General features: G+C 38.7%; 5 protein-coding genes across 7 annotated transcripts; 2 read left to right on the top strand and 3 right to left on the bottom strand.

Moving 5' to 3' along the window:
* Positions 1-288: 288 nt before the first annotated feature.
* LOC106323927 lies at positions 289-1,911 on the bottom strand. Its single transcript, XM_013761970.1, has 8 exons — positions 1,805-1,911; positions 1,596-1,720; positions 1,397-1,478; positions 1,204-1,321; positions 952-1,115; positions 755-869; positions 516-668; positions 289-438 (listed from the first exon to the last, which is right to left on the bottom strand). The coding sequence occupies exons 1-8, from the start codon at positions 1,909-1,911 to the stop codon at positions 289-291; spliced, it is 1,014 nt and encodes a 337-aa protein (XP_013617424.1).
* Positions 1,912-2,019: 108 nt separating this feature from the next.
* LOC106323925 lies at positions 2,020-2,509 on the bottom strand. The gene is made up of 2 exons (XM_013761969.1): positions 2,345-2,509; positions 2,020-2,295 (listed from the first exon to the last, which is right to left on the bottom strand). The coding sequence occupies exons 1-2, from the start codon at positions 2,507-2,509 to the stop codon at positions 2,020-2,022; spliced, it is 441 nt and encodes a 146-aa protein (XP_013617423.1).
* Positions 2,510-3,392: 883 nt separating this feature from the next.
* LOC106327060 (importin subunit alpha-3-like) lies at positions 3,393-6,096 on the top strand. Of its 2 annotated transcripts, none has more exons than XM_013765074.1 (10): positions 3,393-3,645; positions 3,875-3,974; positions 4,073-4,164; positions 4,246-4,377; positions 4,454-4,639; positions 4,713-4,876; positions 4,962-5,040; positions 5,107-5,235; positions 5,310-5,437; positions 5,517-6,096. In XM_013765074.1, exons 1-10 carry the CDS (start codon positions 3,463-3,465, stop codon positions 5,893-5,895), a joined length of 1,572 nt encoding a protein of 523 aa, XP_013620528.1. In that variant the 5' UTR covers positions 3,393-3,462; the 3' UTR covers positions 5,896-6,096. The 2 variants fall into 2 exon arrangements, with proteins under 2 accessions (XP_013620528.1, XP_013620527.1); XM_013765073.1 differs by having other exon boundaries at positions 3,393-3,669.
* A 2,040-nt stretch (positions 6,097-8,136) lies between these two features.
* Positions 8,137-10,896, top strand: LOC106327061 (probable galacturonosyltransferase-like 6). 2 transcript variants are annotated; one of them, XM_013765076.1, is made up of 2 exons: positions 8,137-9,517; positions 10,521-10,896. In XM_013765076.1, the coding sequence occupies exon 1, from the start codon at positions 8,449-8,451 to the stop codon at positions 9,499-9,501; it is 1,053 nt and encodes a 350-aa protein (XP_013620530.1). In that variant the 5' UTR covers positions 8,137-8,448; the 3' UTR covers positions 9,502-9,517; positions 10,521-10,896. The 2 variants fall into 2 exon arrangements, with proteins under 2 accessions (XP_013620530.1, XP_013620529.1); XM_013765075.1 differs by having other exon boundaries at positions 8,139-9,517; positions 10,524-10,896.
* Positions 10,897-11,287: 391 nt separating this feature from the next.
* Positions 11,288-15,041, bottom strand: LOC106321499 (CTP synthase). Its single transcript, XM_013759761.1, has 22 exons — positions 14,777-15,041; positions 14,613-14,692; positions 14,453-14,539; positions 14,330-14,380; positions 14,149-14,266; positions 14,019-14,075; positions 13,870-13,934; positions 13,708-13,791; positions 13,543-13,593; positions 13,413-13,475; positions 13,261-13,307; positions 13,110-13,179; positions 12,980-13,042; positions 12,810-12,899; positions 12,673-12,711; positions 12,436-12,585; positions 12,264-12,341; positions 12,100-12,185; positions 11,972-12,020; positions 11,809-11,889; positions 11,598-11,691; positions 11,288-11,506 (listed from the first exon to the last, which is right to left on the bottom strand). The coding sequence occupies exons 1-22, from the start codon at positions 14,892-14,894 to the stop codon at positions 11,457-11,459; spliced, it is 1,671 nt and encodes a 556-aa protein (XP_013615215.1). The 5' UTR covers positions 14,895-15,041; the 3' UTR covers positions 11,288-11,456.
* Between the last annotated feature and the right edge of the window lie 814 nt (positions 15,042-15,855).

The raw sequence follows: 15,855 nt of genomic DNA, 5'->3' as shown, positions 1-15,855 counted from the left end.
AGTTCTTAGCTCATTTTCTGATGCATGATTCTTAACTTGATTTTCTATTGGAGGGTTGGGAAAACTCTTGGCGTATTGTAAAGTTCAGTTTAAATAGGACCCATAATCAAGAAGATGCATGGTGTGAGCAAATAGATGGTACTATATTAAAATTTTATACTTTCTCTCTGATAAATTTGGTTCTAAAAAAAAACCTTAAAACAGAAAGGAAATGGAAAGTTTAAAATAAGAAAGTGCATAGAAGAAACGACAACATAGGTGGGTTGACGGTGGTCCTGCTTTTTAACTTCACTCACGAAGGCGTTTACGGGTCCCTTCTGCGCCTCCATCAGCAGATGGACATGATTCATTAGCTTCACCTTTGACATTCTTGCTAGCAGATGCCGACGCTTCACCACCTTCAACCTGAACATATTCATCTTCAGTGGTCTTAAACGTCTGCAAGAGAGTTTAAATTCTGTTATTAGGAAATTATTTAGTTCAGAAGGCAATCCAAACAATATTATATGTAATACCTCGGAAGGGATGCTGTCAAGGATTGAAGAGACAGTGAAAGTACGGTGGCTTGGGGTAAAATTGAATGGTGTCACACGTATATGGAAAACAATTTCTTTTCCAGCAAGGTCTCTAACACATTGCGGGAGTTCCTCGCTCTCACCACCATTCATCTGAAATCATTCCAAACATAGAAAATATAGCGAGGTTTTGAGAGCTGGATGCGATCAGCACATGGTCTGAGTAGGAAGTTACAAACCTCATCTAGAGTCAGGCCTGCTGCATCCTGCTTGGTCAACTTCACCATCTCCTTGTCGAAGACCACAAAAGTGGCATTATCAGCCCCATCATCAACGACAAGTTCAACACGGTACCTGAAACAGAGTGTGACATAAAAGATCGTAATTAGGGAAAATAGTGTTGAATTTCCAACATTGAGTAATAGCAAATTCCTACTTTATAACCCCTGTGACGTTAGGATTAGCACAACGGTTGCAACGGAGAGAGCTCCCAAACTTTTCAAGCTTCTTGATGCAGCCAGTGCAAGAAATGAAAGACCAACCATTCTGTTGCAGGACTTCCATAACCCGAGCTTTGCAAATGAAATCAGCTTCCTGCGTCTGCACCAAGTCAGTAGATTAATTTTTAAATGATTTTTTGGCTTAAAAACAAACACAACGTAAACATGTTTGGATCTAAGAATTTAACCTGTTCGTCAGAGTTGGTAATGAACTTGTTCAGCTCTCCAATGGAGACAACTTCCTTCTTTTTTATGCCATCTTTGGTGTCGATGCACGGAAAAGCTTCTCCCAAGCGGGCGTTTAAGCTGAAACCAGAGGGACGGTATGCTACTATAAGATTATTAATTACTTGAACAAAAAAAAACATAATGGGTGCATACCTGGCCGTGAACTCCACGATAGCTTGTAGAGCTGGGTCGAAATAAAATTTCGCCGCTGGGGTAGAGTTGAGGTACAGGTTACCTGCGGAATGAAAAGTGTTTCGGATAGCACAAAGTGGGCCAACATTATAGCTAGTATAAGTTTATAAATTGATAAACCATTATTAAAAAACAATGACAAAGGTTAGAGTTTACAAACCTCCAAATATTTTGGGATTCACGGTTGTGACCACCGTGACTAACTGTGTCCTATCACCTGAGCTAATGAGACCCCTAAACATTGATGCAGCATCATCCCACAAAGAGAGGTACACGACCACCATCCTGTAATGTGTATCGAAATAAATGATTACCATGAAGACGACATTTTGGAAAACGGAAAACTAAACAACATATTTAATTACTTACGGTTCAATCATTAAACGGACAACAACTCGACTCATCACTCCAGCGGCCGTCAGGTCCGAACCTTGAACAGATGGAATCTGCCCCACAACATCTGTGTTGCGATGCATAAATTATTTCAATTTAATTTCAATGAACAACATATAATGACGTAAAAAATAAAGTAGCAAACGTTGCGGAAACAAACCGGGAAGCTCCAAATTAGTGTTTGCGAGAGCTTAGAGAGGGTCAAACTTGCGTATCATGAATTTCTCAACGTTGATAATGGGAGCGTTAGCGACAACTTCATCAATGGTTGTTTGAGGGATGAACCGGATCACGAAAGGATGGTCTGTTATCTTGTACATATTTGTACATCTTGCAACCTCAAAGCGCGAAACTCTCACGACTGAGCCCACTTTCAGTAACGGACGGTAATAAGGGGAGCGACCAGAAGGAATGAATCCATGTATAACCGAGTTCTGCAATCGAAGAGTTAAGTTTTGGATTAGCGGCTGGTAAAAAAAATTAAATCAAAAAGAAAAACTCAAATCGTGACCGGACCTTCTCATCAAGGAGGACCAGAGTGATTCCCATGAATTCACCCTGTTTCTTAATGTTCTTAGAGTCCCAAAATCGTAGCAGACGACCGACGATGAACTGGGCAGATCTTCCAAGGCGGAGAGCATCGAAGGCTGAGTGAGCGACAACAACATCGGAGGAAGCCATCTTTCTGAATAGTTCAACGCTTTAGAAAATGATAAAATGATAGTGGTTCTGAGGATCAAGCATGCTGTCAAATCGTAGATATGTATAGCTCTCAGAAGAAGAAAACGGAAGCGTCATAACCGGGAATAGATTGAATGCAAATAACATTTATTCCAGAATTGAAAGAAATAAAGAGAGACCGAACTGGAGAGGTGAAGAGATGAGAAGTTAAACATGCGTTTTGCAGATCATGAGATGTGAAAACGGCGGACCCAGTTCTGTAAGGAAGAAAGGATGAAACCCTAATCAGATGGAGAGGTCTCAAAACCCAACGTTTTGAGCGTAAGCGAAACCAAACGCGAAAGGCCCTAAGTGGGCCAAAACCTTCAAAAAAAAAAACAGGTTTTCAAAAACTAGGACCATATTTGCAGTTAATAAGCACGGATCCATTTCTGATTTCAGCGTGGGACCCATAGTCTTTAAAAAAGGGACACGTGGATAGCTTCAGGAAAGGCAAAAGTGCCTCGTTATATATAAGATTATAAATAAATTAAAATAAAAGATTTCTTTAATCCTCGTTCCATTGGACTAAATATGAGCCTAGATCGGGCCACGTACTAATTAATAGACTTGGGCTTCAGAAGCCATTTGAACTAAAATATTCGGTTGGAGAAGAAAAAGGGAAAAAATATAGGCGAATCCATAAAATACTAAAGTAATCAGTGTAATACCTAGAAGAGCAGAGAGAGACGTTACGATTCAAAATTCAAAAACAGAAAACAAAAGAGCGTGGGGGGGGGGGTTTGGTAATTAACAGTAAAACTTAGGGGCAGTATTGGGAGAACAAGAAATGGTGCCTCCTGAGTGTAGGCGGTGGTGTATATATTACACTCGCATCAAAACTCCAAAACCCTCAACACACTCATCATTTCATTCCACTCCACTCTTCCGTCTTCCGATTTTCAAAGCGAACCATGTCTCTGAGGCCTAGCGCGAAGACTGAGGTCCGACGTAACCGGTACAAGGTGGCCGTCGATGCGGAGGAGGGACGGCGGAGGCGAGAGGATCACATGGTTGAGATCAGGAAGAACAAGAGGGAAGAGAATCTCCAGAAGAAGAGACGCGAGGGGATCTCCGCCGCGCCTCAATCGGGACAGGTTGATCTTCCTTCTGCCAAGAAGGTACTTAGTGCCGATTTGGTCAATCAGATCATATTTATATCTATCTAATTTGAGATCGGATTTCTTGATTTTGTTATTAGATTGAAAGTTTCCTGCGATGTTTTATGTGTTGTTAGAGTGAAATAGTATGATGAGATCATAACCGGAGATTAGATTTGATCAGATGTGGAATAGAAACTATAAGGTCTCTCATTTGTGATTGCAGTTGATAGAGAATCTACCGGAGATGGTTTCTGGGATATGGTCAGAGGATGCCAACTTACAACTCGAGACGACTACTCTCCTGAGGAAACTGCTTTCTCTTGGTTTGTGGTTTTCATGTTTATTAACCATAACAAATCAGTGTTTTGGTTAGAGAGACTTATTTGTAGTCTTTTCTTTTTTTTTTGTTGCTGTGTTGTAGAGCAAAACCCTCCTATCAATGACGTTGTAGGATCTGGTGTTGTTCCTCGCGTTGTGACGTTTCTTTCAAGGGATGATTTTCCCAAACTTCAGGTGAAGAGACGCACTTGCATTGATTATTATTGATCTGCTGTACTTTCGAAAGTTTGTTAACTTTTGGTTTTGCTGTTTTAGTTTGAGGCGGCTTGGGCGCTCACCAACATTGCTTCAGGGACATCAGAGAACACTAATGTCATCATTCAAAGTGGTGCTATCCCCATATTCATCCATCTTCTCACCTCCCCTAATGAGGAAGTCCGCGAACAGGTACCAAAATTTAACTCTTTTAGACCTTAGGAAGAGGTGAGATTTTACCAGTCTAACTTCTCTTTTGAAAATATAGGCTGTTTGGGCGCTGGGAAATGTTGCTGGAGACTCACCAAAATGCCGTGATCTTGTCTTGAGTCTAGGTGCCATGTTGCCTCTTCTGTCTCAGTTCACTGAGCAGACAAAGCTCTCAATGCTTAGGAATGCTACTTGGACTTTGTCAAACTTCTGCCGAGGGAAGCCTCAGCCTTCTTTTGAACAGGTTCCATTCAAGACTAAGATTTTTTGGAGTCCCCAGTAAAGTTATTCTAACCTTTTTTTTTTTGTTTGAGCAGACAAGCCCAGCTTTACCAGTTCTTAAGAGGCTTGTGCAATCAGCAGATGAAGAAGTTCTCACAGATGCATGCTGGGCTCTGTCGTACCTCTCGGACAGCTCAAACGACAAGATACAGGCTGTTATCGATGCTGGCGTTATCCCTCGCCTCATCGACCTCTTAGCGTGAGTATATAATGATTGTGATAAATTAAACATTAATGGTTACGTTATTATCTGAATGCTTAACTCTTACACTTACTTTTGTTAGTCACTCGGCGCCGGCAGTGCTGATTCCTGCTCTTCGTACCATCGGAAACATTGTTACTGGCGATGATATACAGACTCAGGTGCATTTCACAGTTTAGTTTTCAGGGAAAAAAAAAGAATGTCTCTAACTTATTCTATCATAGCAGACGGTTCTCGACCATCAAGTGCTTCCTCGTCTATTGCACCTTCTTACAAACCCTTACAAGAAGAGTATCAAGAAGGAAGCTTGCTGGACCATCTCCAACATTACAGCTGGGTGTTCTCAACAGATACAAGTGAGTTTTGTTTATATAATAAAAACATGTGGCTTTAAATGCGTGTCTGATTACCCGAATGTGCGTGCGTGCAGGGAGTGATTGAAGCAGGTATCATTCAGTCTCTTGTTGGGGTGCTCCATAACGCAGAGTTCGAAGTGAAAAAAGAAGCTGCTTGGGGGATCTCAAATGCTACTTCTGGTGGCACTCATGATCAAATCAAGTAAACTATAAAGCCTAATGTTTCCTTAACAACAACCAAAGATAATTTTCTTAAAAACATGTCTTTTCTTCTCTCTCAGGTTTCTGGTGAGCCAAGGCTGTATCAAACCGCTGTGCGATCTTCTAACCTGCCCCGATCCAAGAATCTTGACGGTTTGTTTAGAAGCGTTGGAGAACATTCTGGTGGTTGGAGAAGCATTGAAGAGCCTAGGTCATACCGGAGAGGATAACCCTTATGCTTCAATGATAGATGAAGCTGAAGGGCTTGAGAAGATTGAGAATCTTCAGAGCCACGACAACAACGATATATACCAAAAGGCGGTGAAAATCCTCGAAACGTTTTGGACTGAAGACGATGATGAAGAAGGATGTAACGATGAAAACCACGCTCCGCAAGCCGGTTTCCAGTTCGGAAGCGCTAACGTTGCTGCTCCTCCTGGTCAGTTCAACTTTATGTGAACGGTGATTACGTGAAGTAAAAGAAGTTCTCTTTGTCTTTTCTCTGCATCATGCACACTCCTCACAACTCGTGGATATGAAGAAACACTGTACGGGTAGTATCTTTTGAAGTTTGTGAAACAATTATGTTTGGTGTGTTTTTCAATAACGGATCTGATCTCTATATCAGAGTGGAAATTAAAGTTCATTTGTTTGCTTCTGTTTATCAGTCTTATATTAGGATGTTTGCACCGACACCATGAACATGATTTTAGTAAACCGTAATCATGGTCGTAGTTTCTTTGCTTTCTTGGAATCAAAGAAAATTATTACCATATGTGTTAGTAGTTTAGTTAGTGTCTTCGACTTTAGAGTTTATGGCTATGCACAATAGATTTGATTGATAAGAGACAGTTTTCACATGGTCTAAGAAAAGAGTTTCAATTTGGTTCTTCACCAAGATTCCATATGTGTTTATCATCCCCCACAAGCTGTAAATTTAAAGAGAATCACATTCTAAAGTTGATATTGATGAGGTCTTAAAAGAAAAATAGGAAGACATCTTTTTGGGACCAACATAGGAAATGAAAGAAAAGCTTAATAAACTTAATTATCTACCAAATTTCGTGAAATTCACATGTGAGTTATGGAAAGGGTTGATTATTACTTTAGTTTATGATATCATTTTTGTATATCTTACGGACTAAAAAGCTAACATTGATATTATTTCCCCGTTGCATAAAAGAACTGGCCTGAAGCTTTCATGATTTCATCATAACAGTAGCACTTGACTAGCTCTTCTGGATATGGATCAAAATTTCATATATCTCCATCTTAATCTCATTCTTGAGTGAAAAGAAAATGAGTCGGGTCCGGGTTTCCGTTTTCGGGACCCACGAGGACAGAAACTGGGTGAGAATCCGAGTCAGGACCCGAGTGATGGTCGTGGAAGCCAGCCTGGTTTGAATTGTAATGGGCCTATGTGATTCTGAAGCGTAGACCGTACGGACTGTCACCATGTGCTTCAAAGACCAACAAAATATATTTAAAGAGCGATAAAAAAAAAAAAAACATAAAAGCTTCTCTTAAGGGTACGTTAACGTACGTGTTAGATTTTACATAGCAAAGGTAAAACTTTAAGATTCGCATTGGTCGTGTCCGTTCTGACAGACTAAACGACAACGTATTTATATGAGTATTAAATTGTTTTCGAACGGCAAAAAATAAATAAATAAACAAACTTTTATTACGAACTTAAAGTTGTTTTCAAGAATCAATTATGAGATTACTGAATAATATAAGTTGCAAATTCTGATATATGTTCTCCTTCCGTTTGATACCAAATGTCGTGGTAAAATAATTTTTTTTTGTTACAAAATAAATATCATTTTATTTTAATGTAAAATTTATTAATTTTATTTGTAATCTATTTTTTTATTGTTTGAAATACTGTTAGGCATATAGATAATATGATGTTTTTATTTAAAAATATACAAATCAAATATTTTCTTAATTTGTGTGCATAAATGTAAAACAGCACTTAAAATTAAATAAATAAATGAAGTAAATGATAAGACATTACGGAATCGTAAGTGATTTTGTGTTTTTGTCAAAATGTTTAGATTATACTTTTCCATACTTCTCTTTGGTTGGTAAATTTACCTTTTGCTCTAATGTAGTATTGCTTCTTTAAATTCCATTTACAGTATATGAATAACTAGAAAAATAGCATTGAACATAGCCGGTATATTTAAGGAATACATTCATGTAGAATCACCCAAAAATATTAAATACTATATCTGCACTAATTAATAACATAACCCTTGGTCAAGAAAAAAAAAATCAATAACTTTTGAATATTTTATTATAAACAATTCAGTCGATTAATTTTGTTATAGTTTTTTTTCTTGATATTAGCACGCAAAAGCAAAACATAACCATGTGTAATCTCTAAACCAAAAACCTAACTACCATTAGTAACTGGTAAAGTTTATATAATTGGGATTACATTTACATCGTTAGATGTTTTTCATAATATAATACAGGAAAAAAACATTTATCATATTGTTGTAATAATTGCAAAAACAGACAATGACAGCTGTGTCTTTGATCGTTACACTAAACACAAATTTATTTTGTTTTTTTTTCTTCTTCTTACTATTAAGAAATATCCCACTAGACATAAATAATCAAATTCGCGTAATTACAAATACTGATGCAATAAATACAAATAATTAAAAATATAAAAATGCATTAACTTCTCACACTCTCGTTTGTATAGAAGAAATTTAAAAATTAAATAATTAAATCATCGATTCATTCTCTCTCTTTTCTCTCTTTCATCTTCTTCTTCTGCCTGCAGAGCTCCGAGCAGGGAGAGAAAGAAAGGTTTAAAGTGCACTGTGCGTCGCAGGGTGCTTCTGTAATTTCTTATCCTGCGCCTCTCCACCTTGTTCCGGTGTCTCATGGACGCTTCTTCTCCGAGGAACAAAAGCTCTTTCACACTATAAATTATAGCGTTTCCGCATTGAAGAATCGAATTTTCGTTTCGGATCTTAATAAGCGTTTCTTGAAATGCTTTGGATCACGAGATTCTCTGCATTTTTCTCCGCCGCGATGGCAGTGATCATCTTATCTCCATCGCTTCAGTCGTTTCCTCCCGCGGCGGCGATCCGGTCGTCGCATCCGGATCGGAGTTTAATCTCATCCTTCAGAAAATCCCCGGCCTACCGCAACTCCGACGAATGTCTCTCCTCCGCCGCAGATTCCAACGTCTGCAACCCTTCCTTAGTCCACGTGGCGATCACACTCGACGTCGTATACCTACGTGGCTCAATCGCAGCCGTCAATTCCATCCTCCAGCACTCGCTGTGCCCGGAGAACGTCTTCTTCCACTTCATCGTCTCAGAGACGAACCTAGAGTCGCTGGTGAGATCGACTTTTCAAGAACTGAAATTCAAAGTTTACTATTTTGCCCCTGAGACGGTTCGTGGTTTGATCTCTTCCTCCGTGAGACAAGCCCTCGAGCAGCCGTTGAATTACGCCAGAAACTACCTCGCGGAGCTTCTCGAGGATTGCGTTAACCGGGTCATATACTTGGATTCGGATCTCATCGTCGTCGACGACATCGCCAAGCTCTGGAAAACGGGTCTGGGTCCGAGGATAATCGGAGCTCCGGAGTACTGCCACGCGAATTTCACTAAATACTTCACCGGAGGGTTCTGGTCGGAGGAGAGGTTCTCCGGGACGTTTCGAGGGAGGAGCCCTTGTTACTTCAACACAGGAGTGATGGTGATAGATCTGAAGAGGTGGAGAGGAGGTGGGTACACGAGACGTATCGAGAAGTGGATGGAGATTCAGAGAACAGAGAGGATCTACGAGCTCGGCTCCCTCCCACCGTTTCTGCTTGTTTTCGCCGGTCACGTGGCTCCCATTCCGCATAGGTGGAACCAGCATGGGCTCGGTGGGGACAATGTTAGAGGTAGCTGTCGTGATTTGCATCCTGGTCCGGTGAGCCTACTTCATTGGTCCGGTAGTGGCAAGCCGTGGTTAAGGCTCGACTCCAAACGTCCTTGTCCGTTAGATGCTCTATGGACGCCTTACGACCTGTATCGACACTCGCATTGACGAGCTACACAACATGGTAATATTCTCAGCACAAACTCTGTTTTTTTTTTTTTTTAAAGAAAAATCAGTTTAGTTTGTTACTTGTTTTTATGTTTTGTTTGTTCATCAGTAGTAGTTGAACGAGTACTCGAGTAGTCACTGACTTTAAGTTAGTTCTTAAAGCTACTAACTTTTTCTCTGTTGATTTTGAACACTTGTGAAGCTTAACCCTTTTGTGGGTATGGCATCATATATTCTTGCATGGAAGCTCTAGATTGTTTGCAAGATTAGAATGTTTCTGGTTTTGTCTAGTTGATAAACTATTGTTCTTCTGTCGGTGGATATATGATATTCACACTGTGCCACTAGGTAGGTTGTTTTCATCACATGGAAAATGAGTGGCTCCTACTAGGGTCTGATGGTAAGACCAGAAAACACAGAACCACAGTTATATTGACTATTATTGTTTAAACTTGTCTTTTTTTAGTATCATATGATGCATTTAGCTCAGAGATAAGTCATCTTTAGTTTAGTCTCATCCTCGTTTTAGGTTACTGGTTCTGGTATTAAGAGAAATCTTGTGCTTTATTAGTGTCATATCTTTGTTTCAAGAGGGGTGTGTTTAGCTACTAATTAGATAAACCATACTAAGTTTAAGAGAAGAGAGTAAATAGAGAGACGTGTGAAGAACTTTCTCTTGGCCATCGCTGTTAACGCAGCTAATTAGAGTTCCAAGAGTTGGTTTCTTTGTTCTTGTGTTGGTATCTCAAAAATGTGTGTGACCCCACGTTCTCTTTGTTCTTTATAAAAATGTCGAAGAAAGCAGAGGGGACCGATTCTTTTAAGACCCCAGTGTAGGTGACAGTGGCTTTTAGAATCCAACCATTGATTGGCTTGAGCCAGCTGGTTATGTTCTAATCACATGTGGGTCTGATTCATTTCGCTTGATAGTTTTTTTTCTCAAAGTATCTGGTCATTAAATATTTATTTTGTAATGTCTTAAAAAGAAAATTGAAATTTACTTTTTGATTGTTTTAAAGCAGCCATTTGGTGTTATATGAAGAGACCGGATAATAGAGGAAGGTTTCATCGGATATTTACCGGTTCGGAAGAAAATCAGAAGGTAGCTTTTGTTTGTAGAAGATGAAAACCCTTAACCGGGTAAAATGGGGTTTGGTTTAGCCAAACCGGAGACAATTGAGATTTGGGGGTGGGATCATTTTTTGTTGGGGAAAAAGAAAAAACAGAATTAGGTTATTCATGTGGATGAGACTGTTGTTCTTATCATTAATTCGTTTTCCTTATATATTTTTTTGGTATTTTGTGCAGATACTTGTATTAGTGTCCCCTCATTAAAAAAATCACGTACGTCTTGGTTAATGGCCTTATGTTCCTCTTGTAGCCTCAGTTACAACTTACAACATGCCATGTTCCTCTCCTAATGTCGGTCCAAAAAGGAAAAAGCCTATAAATATTTTTATTATTCTTTCAAAATAAAATGAGAATTTGCATTTAAAATAACATTGTTGTTAGCTTGCATTTTTTAGTTTAGAGATTAACCAAAGGTCAATTATATTCCTACATCACAAAGTCTGATGTTCGAATTTCACAAAATAAGATTTATATCATTAATGTAATTAATGAAAAATAAACTGACAAAATCTTTAACATGATGTTGAACGATATTGCATAAATATTTATAAGGTTGATAAAATGATGTGTAGAACAGTAGAATCTTTATTGTAACAATTCTCATAATTGTTTACATAATAATAAATCAATGAAACTTTTTTTCTTATTATTCTTCTTTCAAAATAAAAAACGAGAATTTGCACGTAAATAAAATTGTTATCACCTTGTCAGTGAACAATTCTTGCCTTTTAATTTAATAAGGCTTATTGTAATGACAGAAGAACAAAATGACAACTTATTTCATTTACAAAATGTATGATGACGATGAAGAAGAGGTTGTTGGATCAACTGCTAAAATGGGTCTGAAGAAGTTTCCTCGCAGCCAAAATAAACCCTGTAAACATTGAGAATGACTTTTTAGAGATAAAATGTGTGTCTGAGATTCGAGACAAAGTGTCAATTTTGAAAAGAGAACAAAGATTTGCCTAGAAACAGAGGAGAAGGTCTAGTGGGTCTTGACTTAAACTCTGGATGAAACTGAACTCCAACATAGAATGGATGATCATGAAGCTCAATCACCTGTTCAAACCAAAAACATATTTTACAGAGATAGAGAGACCACACCAGACGAGAGATTAAGAAAGAAAAAAAGGGATTATGATGCATTATTGATGTTCTTTTTATATCTTTCTGCACCTCAATTCGTTTCCCTGTATCATCTTTGCCCACAAGTCTTAAACCAGCTTCTTCAAGTACTCGAGATACTTCTGGATTCACCTAAACACCAACAAATACAAAACACCTCATCATTGTGATCAATAGTGCATTAAAAGGATCCACCTTTAACGAAAAGACCAACCTCGTAACGGTGCCTATGCCTTTCGTCTACATAACAAACATCTCCATATCTGGTAAATGCCAGGAGTAAAACAAGATGTTGTCTATGAACTGAAAACTAGGAGGAAGATGAATGCAGTTATGCCTTACAGTTTAGAAGTGAGAGAGTCTCGACTTTCTAAATGGGTTCTTCGGGATCCTAGTCTCATTGTACTTCCCATATGCGTTCTTGAGCCCTGTGGTAATGTAAAAAATGAATTGAGAGAATGAACTGAGCGCGTAAGTAGGTTGTCTTGTTTAGGAACAATACATACTTCTGGCATGAATATAACAACAGGGTCAGGTGTCTGAGCGTCGAACTCCGTGCTATTTGCTCGTTCCAAGCCCAAAACCTGAAACCAATGTCAAGAGACTAAGAAGAAGAAAAAGAAGAAGAGAGCTAAAATGGGTTTTAGGCAGGGAAATGAAACACATCAAGTTTCTTACAGATCTGGCAAACTCAATTACAGCAATTTGCATCCCCAAGCAGATCCCAAGATAAGGAACTTTGTTCTCTCTAGCGTATTTTGCTGCTAAAACCATTCCGCTCACGCCACGATCTCCAAAACCACCAGGAACAAGAATGCATTCTGCGCTCTGCATTGTAAGGAAAAACAAAGACTATATTGTAAGAAAAGGATGTCTCCTTTTACTAGACAAGTGACAAAAAAAAAAAAGTTTCACCTTCAAGATCTTCCAAGCAGCAGCATGTGCTTCCGGAGTCTGCAAAGGAGACAAGTGATGCTTAGAAGGAAAACAATGGTAGTATATGCATATAAAAACTCTTGATCCAAAAGATTGAAGAAGAATGAAGTATATACAGATTTTTCACTTTCGTCTTCAAGATCTGAAGCTGCAATCCATTCAATCTGAGGCTTCAATGAACATGCAATGCATGCATGTAGAAGGGCCTGCGCCAAAGAGGAAAATATAAAAGAAAAGAAAGCTAACCAAATTCAGTTCTGTACAAGAAGACCAAAGTCAAGTTTACCTTAACAACAGACAAATAAGAATCCGTTAGACCAATGTACTTTCCAACCATAGCAATCTTGACCTGACAAATAGTCTCTTCGAATAAGAAAAGGCAAAGGCTCTAAAAACAAAAGGCAGATAGTACTCACATGATCTGTCAAGTTATCAAAAGTCTCAGCCATTTTAGTCCAGCTATCAAGATCAGGTGCTGTTGCAACGCTGAAATAGATGTGTTTTGTGGGTTACAGCAGAAAGTTTTCCCTTGTGATATCGAAGCAACAAAAGAAATGTGGCTATAACCTGGTTAGATTCAGTTGTTTGAGAATCGAGTGATGAGCGTTTTGGTTCTGCAGCAGCAGCAGCACAAATTAAAAAATTACTTCAACAACAAAACACACATTACTCTTGTCTTTGGAAGAGCCAAAAAGAAGAAGAAAAAGCATCCAACTTACTCGGAGAAGGAGAGGAACATGCCAAATGTTTGGAACATCATGGATATTGAGAATATTAGCAGCCTGCAAATAACAACAACAAGTGATATAAAATCTTAACTGCATCAGTTGAGTTTGGACCAAGTTGTACCGGCACATGACAAAACTGAGACAGTTTTGCCTTTGTAGCTTCCAGTAGTGGCTGCAGAAAAGGAAAAATAAAAATCAAAGGCATGTCAAAGACTCTGCAGTAAGAGTGAGAGGAGGTCTCATAGTTTTCCAAATTACAACCGATTTTGTTTTTAGTAAGTGATACCTGAGCAGAGCGACATGCCAAAAAGTGAGGAGTCAATCCCAAAGCTCTTAGTTCTCGGACACTGTGTTGTGTAGGCTTTGTTTTCTACATGGACACAAACAAAGTTCAGCACGACTAATCATATCATTTAGAGCACTAATCTAAGTAAGGAAATAGTATTACCTGCTCCCCAACAACACCCAGAACAGGAATCAAGCTCACATGGATAAGGCAGAAATTTTCTTGTCCTAGCAAGCAAAATAAGAAGAAATTAAATAGAGAACCACTGAACTAAAGAAAGCCAAGAGGAGGAGGAGGATTCACAGGCTTACCAACCGAGAATGACAATTGTCTCAAGGCCTCGATAAAAGGCATCGACTCTATGTCACCTATCCAATATATCCAAGTAAGGAGGATCTTTAGAAACCGTATAAGTAAAATGGAATCGCAAGTAGCTCTTACCAACAGTGCCTCCCAACTCAATAACACAAACATCGGCTTGGCCTTCTTTTCCATCCACTGGAATAAGAGAGACTGACTCAATCCAATCCTTGATTGCATCTGTAATGTGTGGAACAACCTTTAAAAAAAAAAAAGAAGGTAAGCCAATTACAAAAATCTAAAACATGATTTCACTTTTTACCTGAACAGTCTTCCCTAAGTAGTCTCCTTTTCGTTCCTTGTCAAGAACAGACTAGTGAAAGAGAGAGAAGGTTAATCAGGTAAACCCAAAATAAACAGCAACCACATCAAAATCAGTACCTACCTGATATATCTTGCCAGTGGTAATGTTGTTGTCTTTGGTTAGTGTCACATCGAGAAATCTTTCATAGTTCCCCAAATCAAGATCGACCTTAAAAGAGATATGGAGCCATTCTTTAGCAACAACAAAAAAATAAAATAAAAATTAAAGAAGAGAAGAAAACCTCTCCACCATCGTCGAGTACAAAAACCTCTCCATGCTCAAAAGGGGACATAGTACCAGCATCAGTGTTCAAATATGGATCTGTATGTATGATTCAAATGTAAACAGAGTCTAGGAGAAGATTCCCAATAAGATCAATACAAAAAAAAAGGATCAAACTTTAACCAATTTTGATGGAGGTAACACGAAGGCCACAAGCTTCAAGGACGACGCCGATACTACTGGCTGTAACGCCTTTGCCAAGCCCACTCACCACTCCTCCAGTCACCAACACGTACTTCATCCCCCTCCCTCCAAAAGAAAAGATGCTCTCTGATGGTCTTGGATTTGGGATTCTCTCATACAAATCTCTTGCACATGTTTTTTACTCCCAGGAACAACCAATAGTGAGTTCCCACGTCTACCAGACCCTTTTGTTTTTTTTTTTGTTGGTTAAATATTTTGATAAATCGCATGCTTGACCTGTGTTTTATTTTCTTTAACAAATCACTCGAATTTGATCCGCCTTTCCAAAGTGTGGACATTTTTGTTGATCATTTTGATAAAAATATGTATGAATCTATAATTTTTTTAATAGAAACCATTTTTTTTATTATTATAGTTTCAAACAATGTTTTCATATCCGATTCAAATAGATTCAACGATCCCTACATAATTCGTCTATAGCGTATGTTAGTATATATAATTTGCTAATATTATCATTTTCTAAAAGTATCTTCAGTTCTAAACAAAAATTTATATACAAGAATCAAACAGTATAATTTGTCTATTTAGATCCGTTCTCCGTTATTTTCAAATATTTTTTAATGTTTTCAAATTGTATATAGTTTTAATGGTTGTAGAGGATGGATTTGACCACCCCGCAAGGTTCGAAGAATAGAAAGGTCTGGTCTGGATTAGGTAGAGTGACGGTTCGATCAGTTTGCTCAAGAGTCTTTCGGCTTGACTCTTGAGTTCTTTTAGTCGATCATCGTCGACTGAAGTATATTCGGCTCAGCGGCTGCTCGGACGCCTACGGCCTTTTCGGCCCGGCAGAGGAGGCCCACCAAGATGGCATAAATTAGGTCAAGGATGAAACATCAGGGCGACTATATAAGGGAAAGGGGAAACAACGAGAGAAGGATCCGAAATCATTGGCTAACACTTAGCGGCTAGATTAGGGTTTTCACCTTTGCTTCATCTCGCCGTTAGTTGTACTTTTCCGGTAGCTCATCGAGCCACCGGCTTCCTCTCTGTCGCATTCT

The sequence above is a fragment of the Brassica oleracea genome, chromosome C2 (assembly GCF_000695525.1).
Source record: "Brassica oleracea var. oleracea cultivar TO1000 chromosome C2, BOL, whole genome shotgun sequence".
In the NCBI taxonomy this organism is placed as follows: domain Eukaryota; kingdom Viridiplantae; phylum Streptophyta; class Magnoliopsida; order Brassicales; family Brassicaceae; genus Brassica; species Brassica oleracea.
The sequence above is the reverse complement of the archived record's forward strand: the minus strand, read 5'-3'. Positions and strand labels throughout refer to the sequence as shown.

Coding starts and splice junctions, on each gene's coding strand:
- LOC106323927 (XM_013761970.1), bottom strand. CDS start 1,911: ATGCATCGCAACACAGATGTTGTGGGGCAGATTCCATCTGTTCAAGGT. Junction 1,721..1,804: donor GTCCGTTTAATGATTGAACC/GTAAGTAATTAA, acceptor TACACATTACAG/GATGGTGGTCGTGTACCTCT. Junction 870..951: donor AACGTCACAGGGGTTATAAA/GTAGGAATTTGC, acceptor ACTCTGTTTCAG/GTACCGTGTTGAACTTGTCG.
- LOC106321499 (XM_013759761.1), bottom strand. CDS start 14,894: ATGAAGTACGTGTTGGTGACTGGAGGAGTGGTGAGTGGGCTTGGCAAA. Junction 14,540..14,612: donor TACTCGACGATGGTGGAGAG/GTTTTCTTCTCT, acceptor ATCTCTTTTAAG/GTCGATCTTGATTTGGGGAA. Junction 13,594..13,707: donor TGGCATGTCGCTCTGCTCAG/GTATCACTTACT, acceptor CCTTTTCTGCAG/CCACTACTGGAAGCTACAAA.
- LOC106327061 (XM_013765076.1), top strand. CDS start 8,449: ATGCTTTGGATCACGAGATTCTCTGCATTTTTCTCCGCCGCGATGGCA.
- LOC106327060 (XM_013765073.1), top strand. CDS start 3,463: ATGTCTCTGAGGCCTAGCGCGAAGACTGAGGTCCGACGTAACCGGTAC. Junction 4,877..4,961: donor CGCCTCATCGACCTCTTAGC/GTGAGTATATAA, acceptor TACTTTTGTTAG/TCACTCGGCGCCGGCAGTGC. Junction 5,438..5,516: donor GGCACTCATGATCAAATCAA/GTAAACTATAAA, acceptor CTTCTCTCTCAG/GTTTCTGGTGAGCCAAGGCT.
- LOC106323925 (XM_013761969.1), bottom strand. CDS start 2,509: ATGGCTTCCTCCGATGTTGTTGTCGCTCACTCAGCCTTCGATGCTCTC. Junction 2,296..2,344: donor TGGTCCTCCTTGATGAGAAG/GTCCGGTCACGA, acceptor TTTTTTTACCAG/CCGCTAATCCAAAACTTAAC.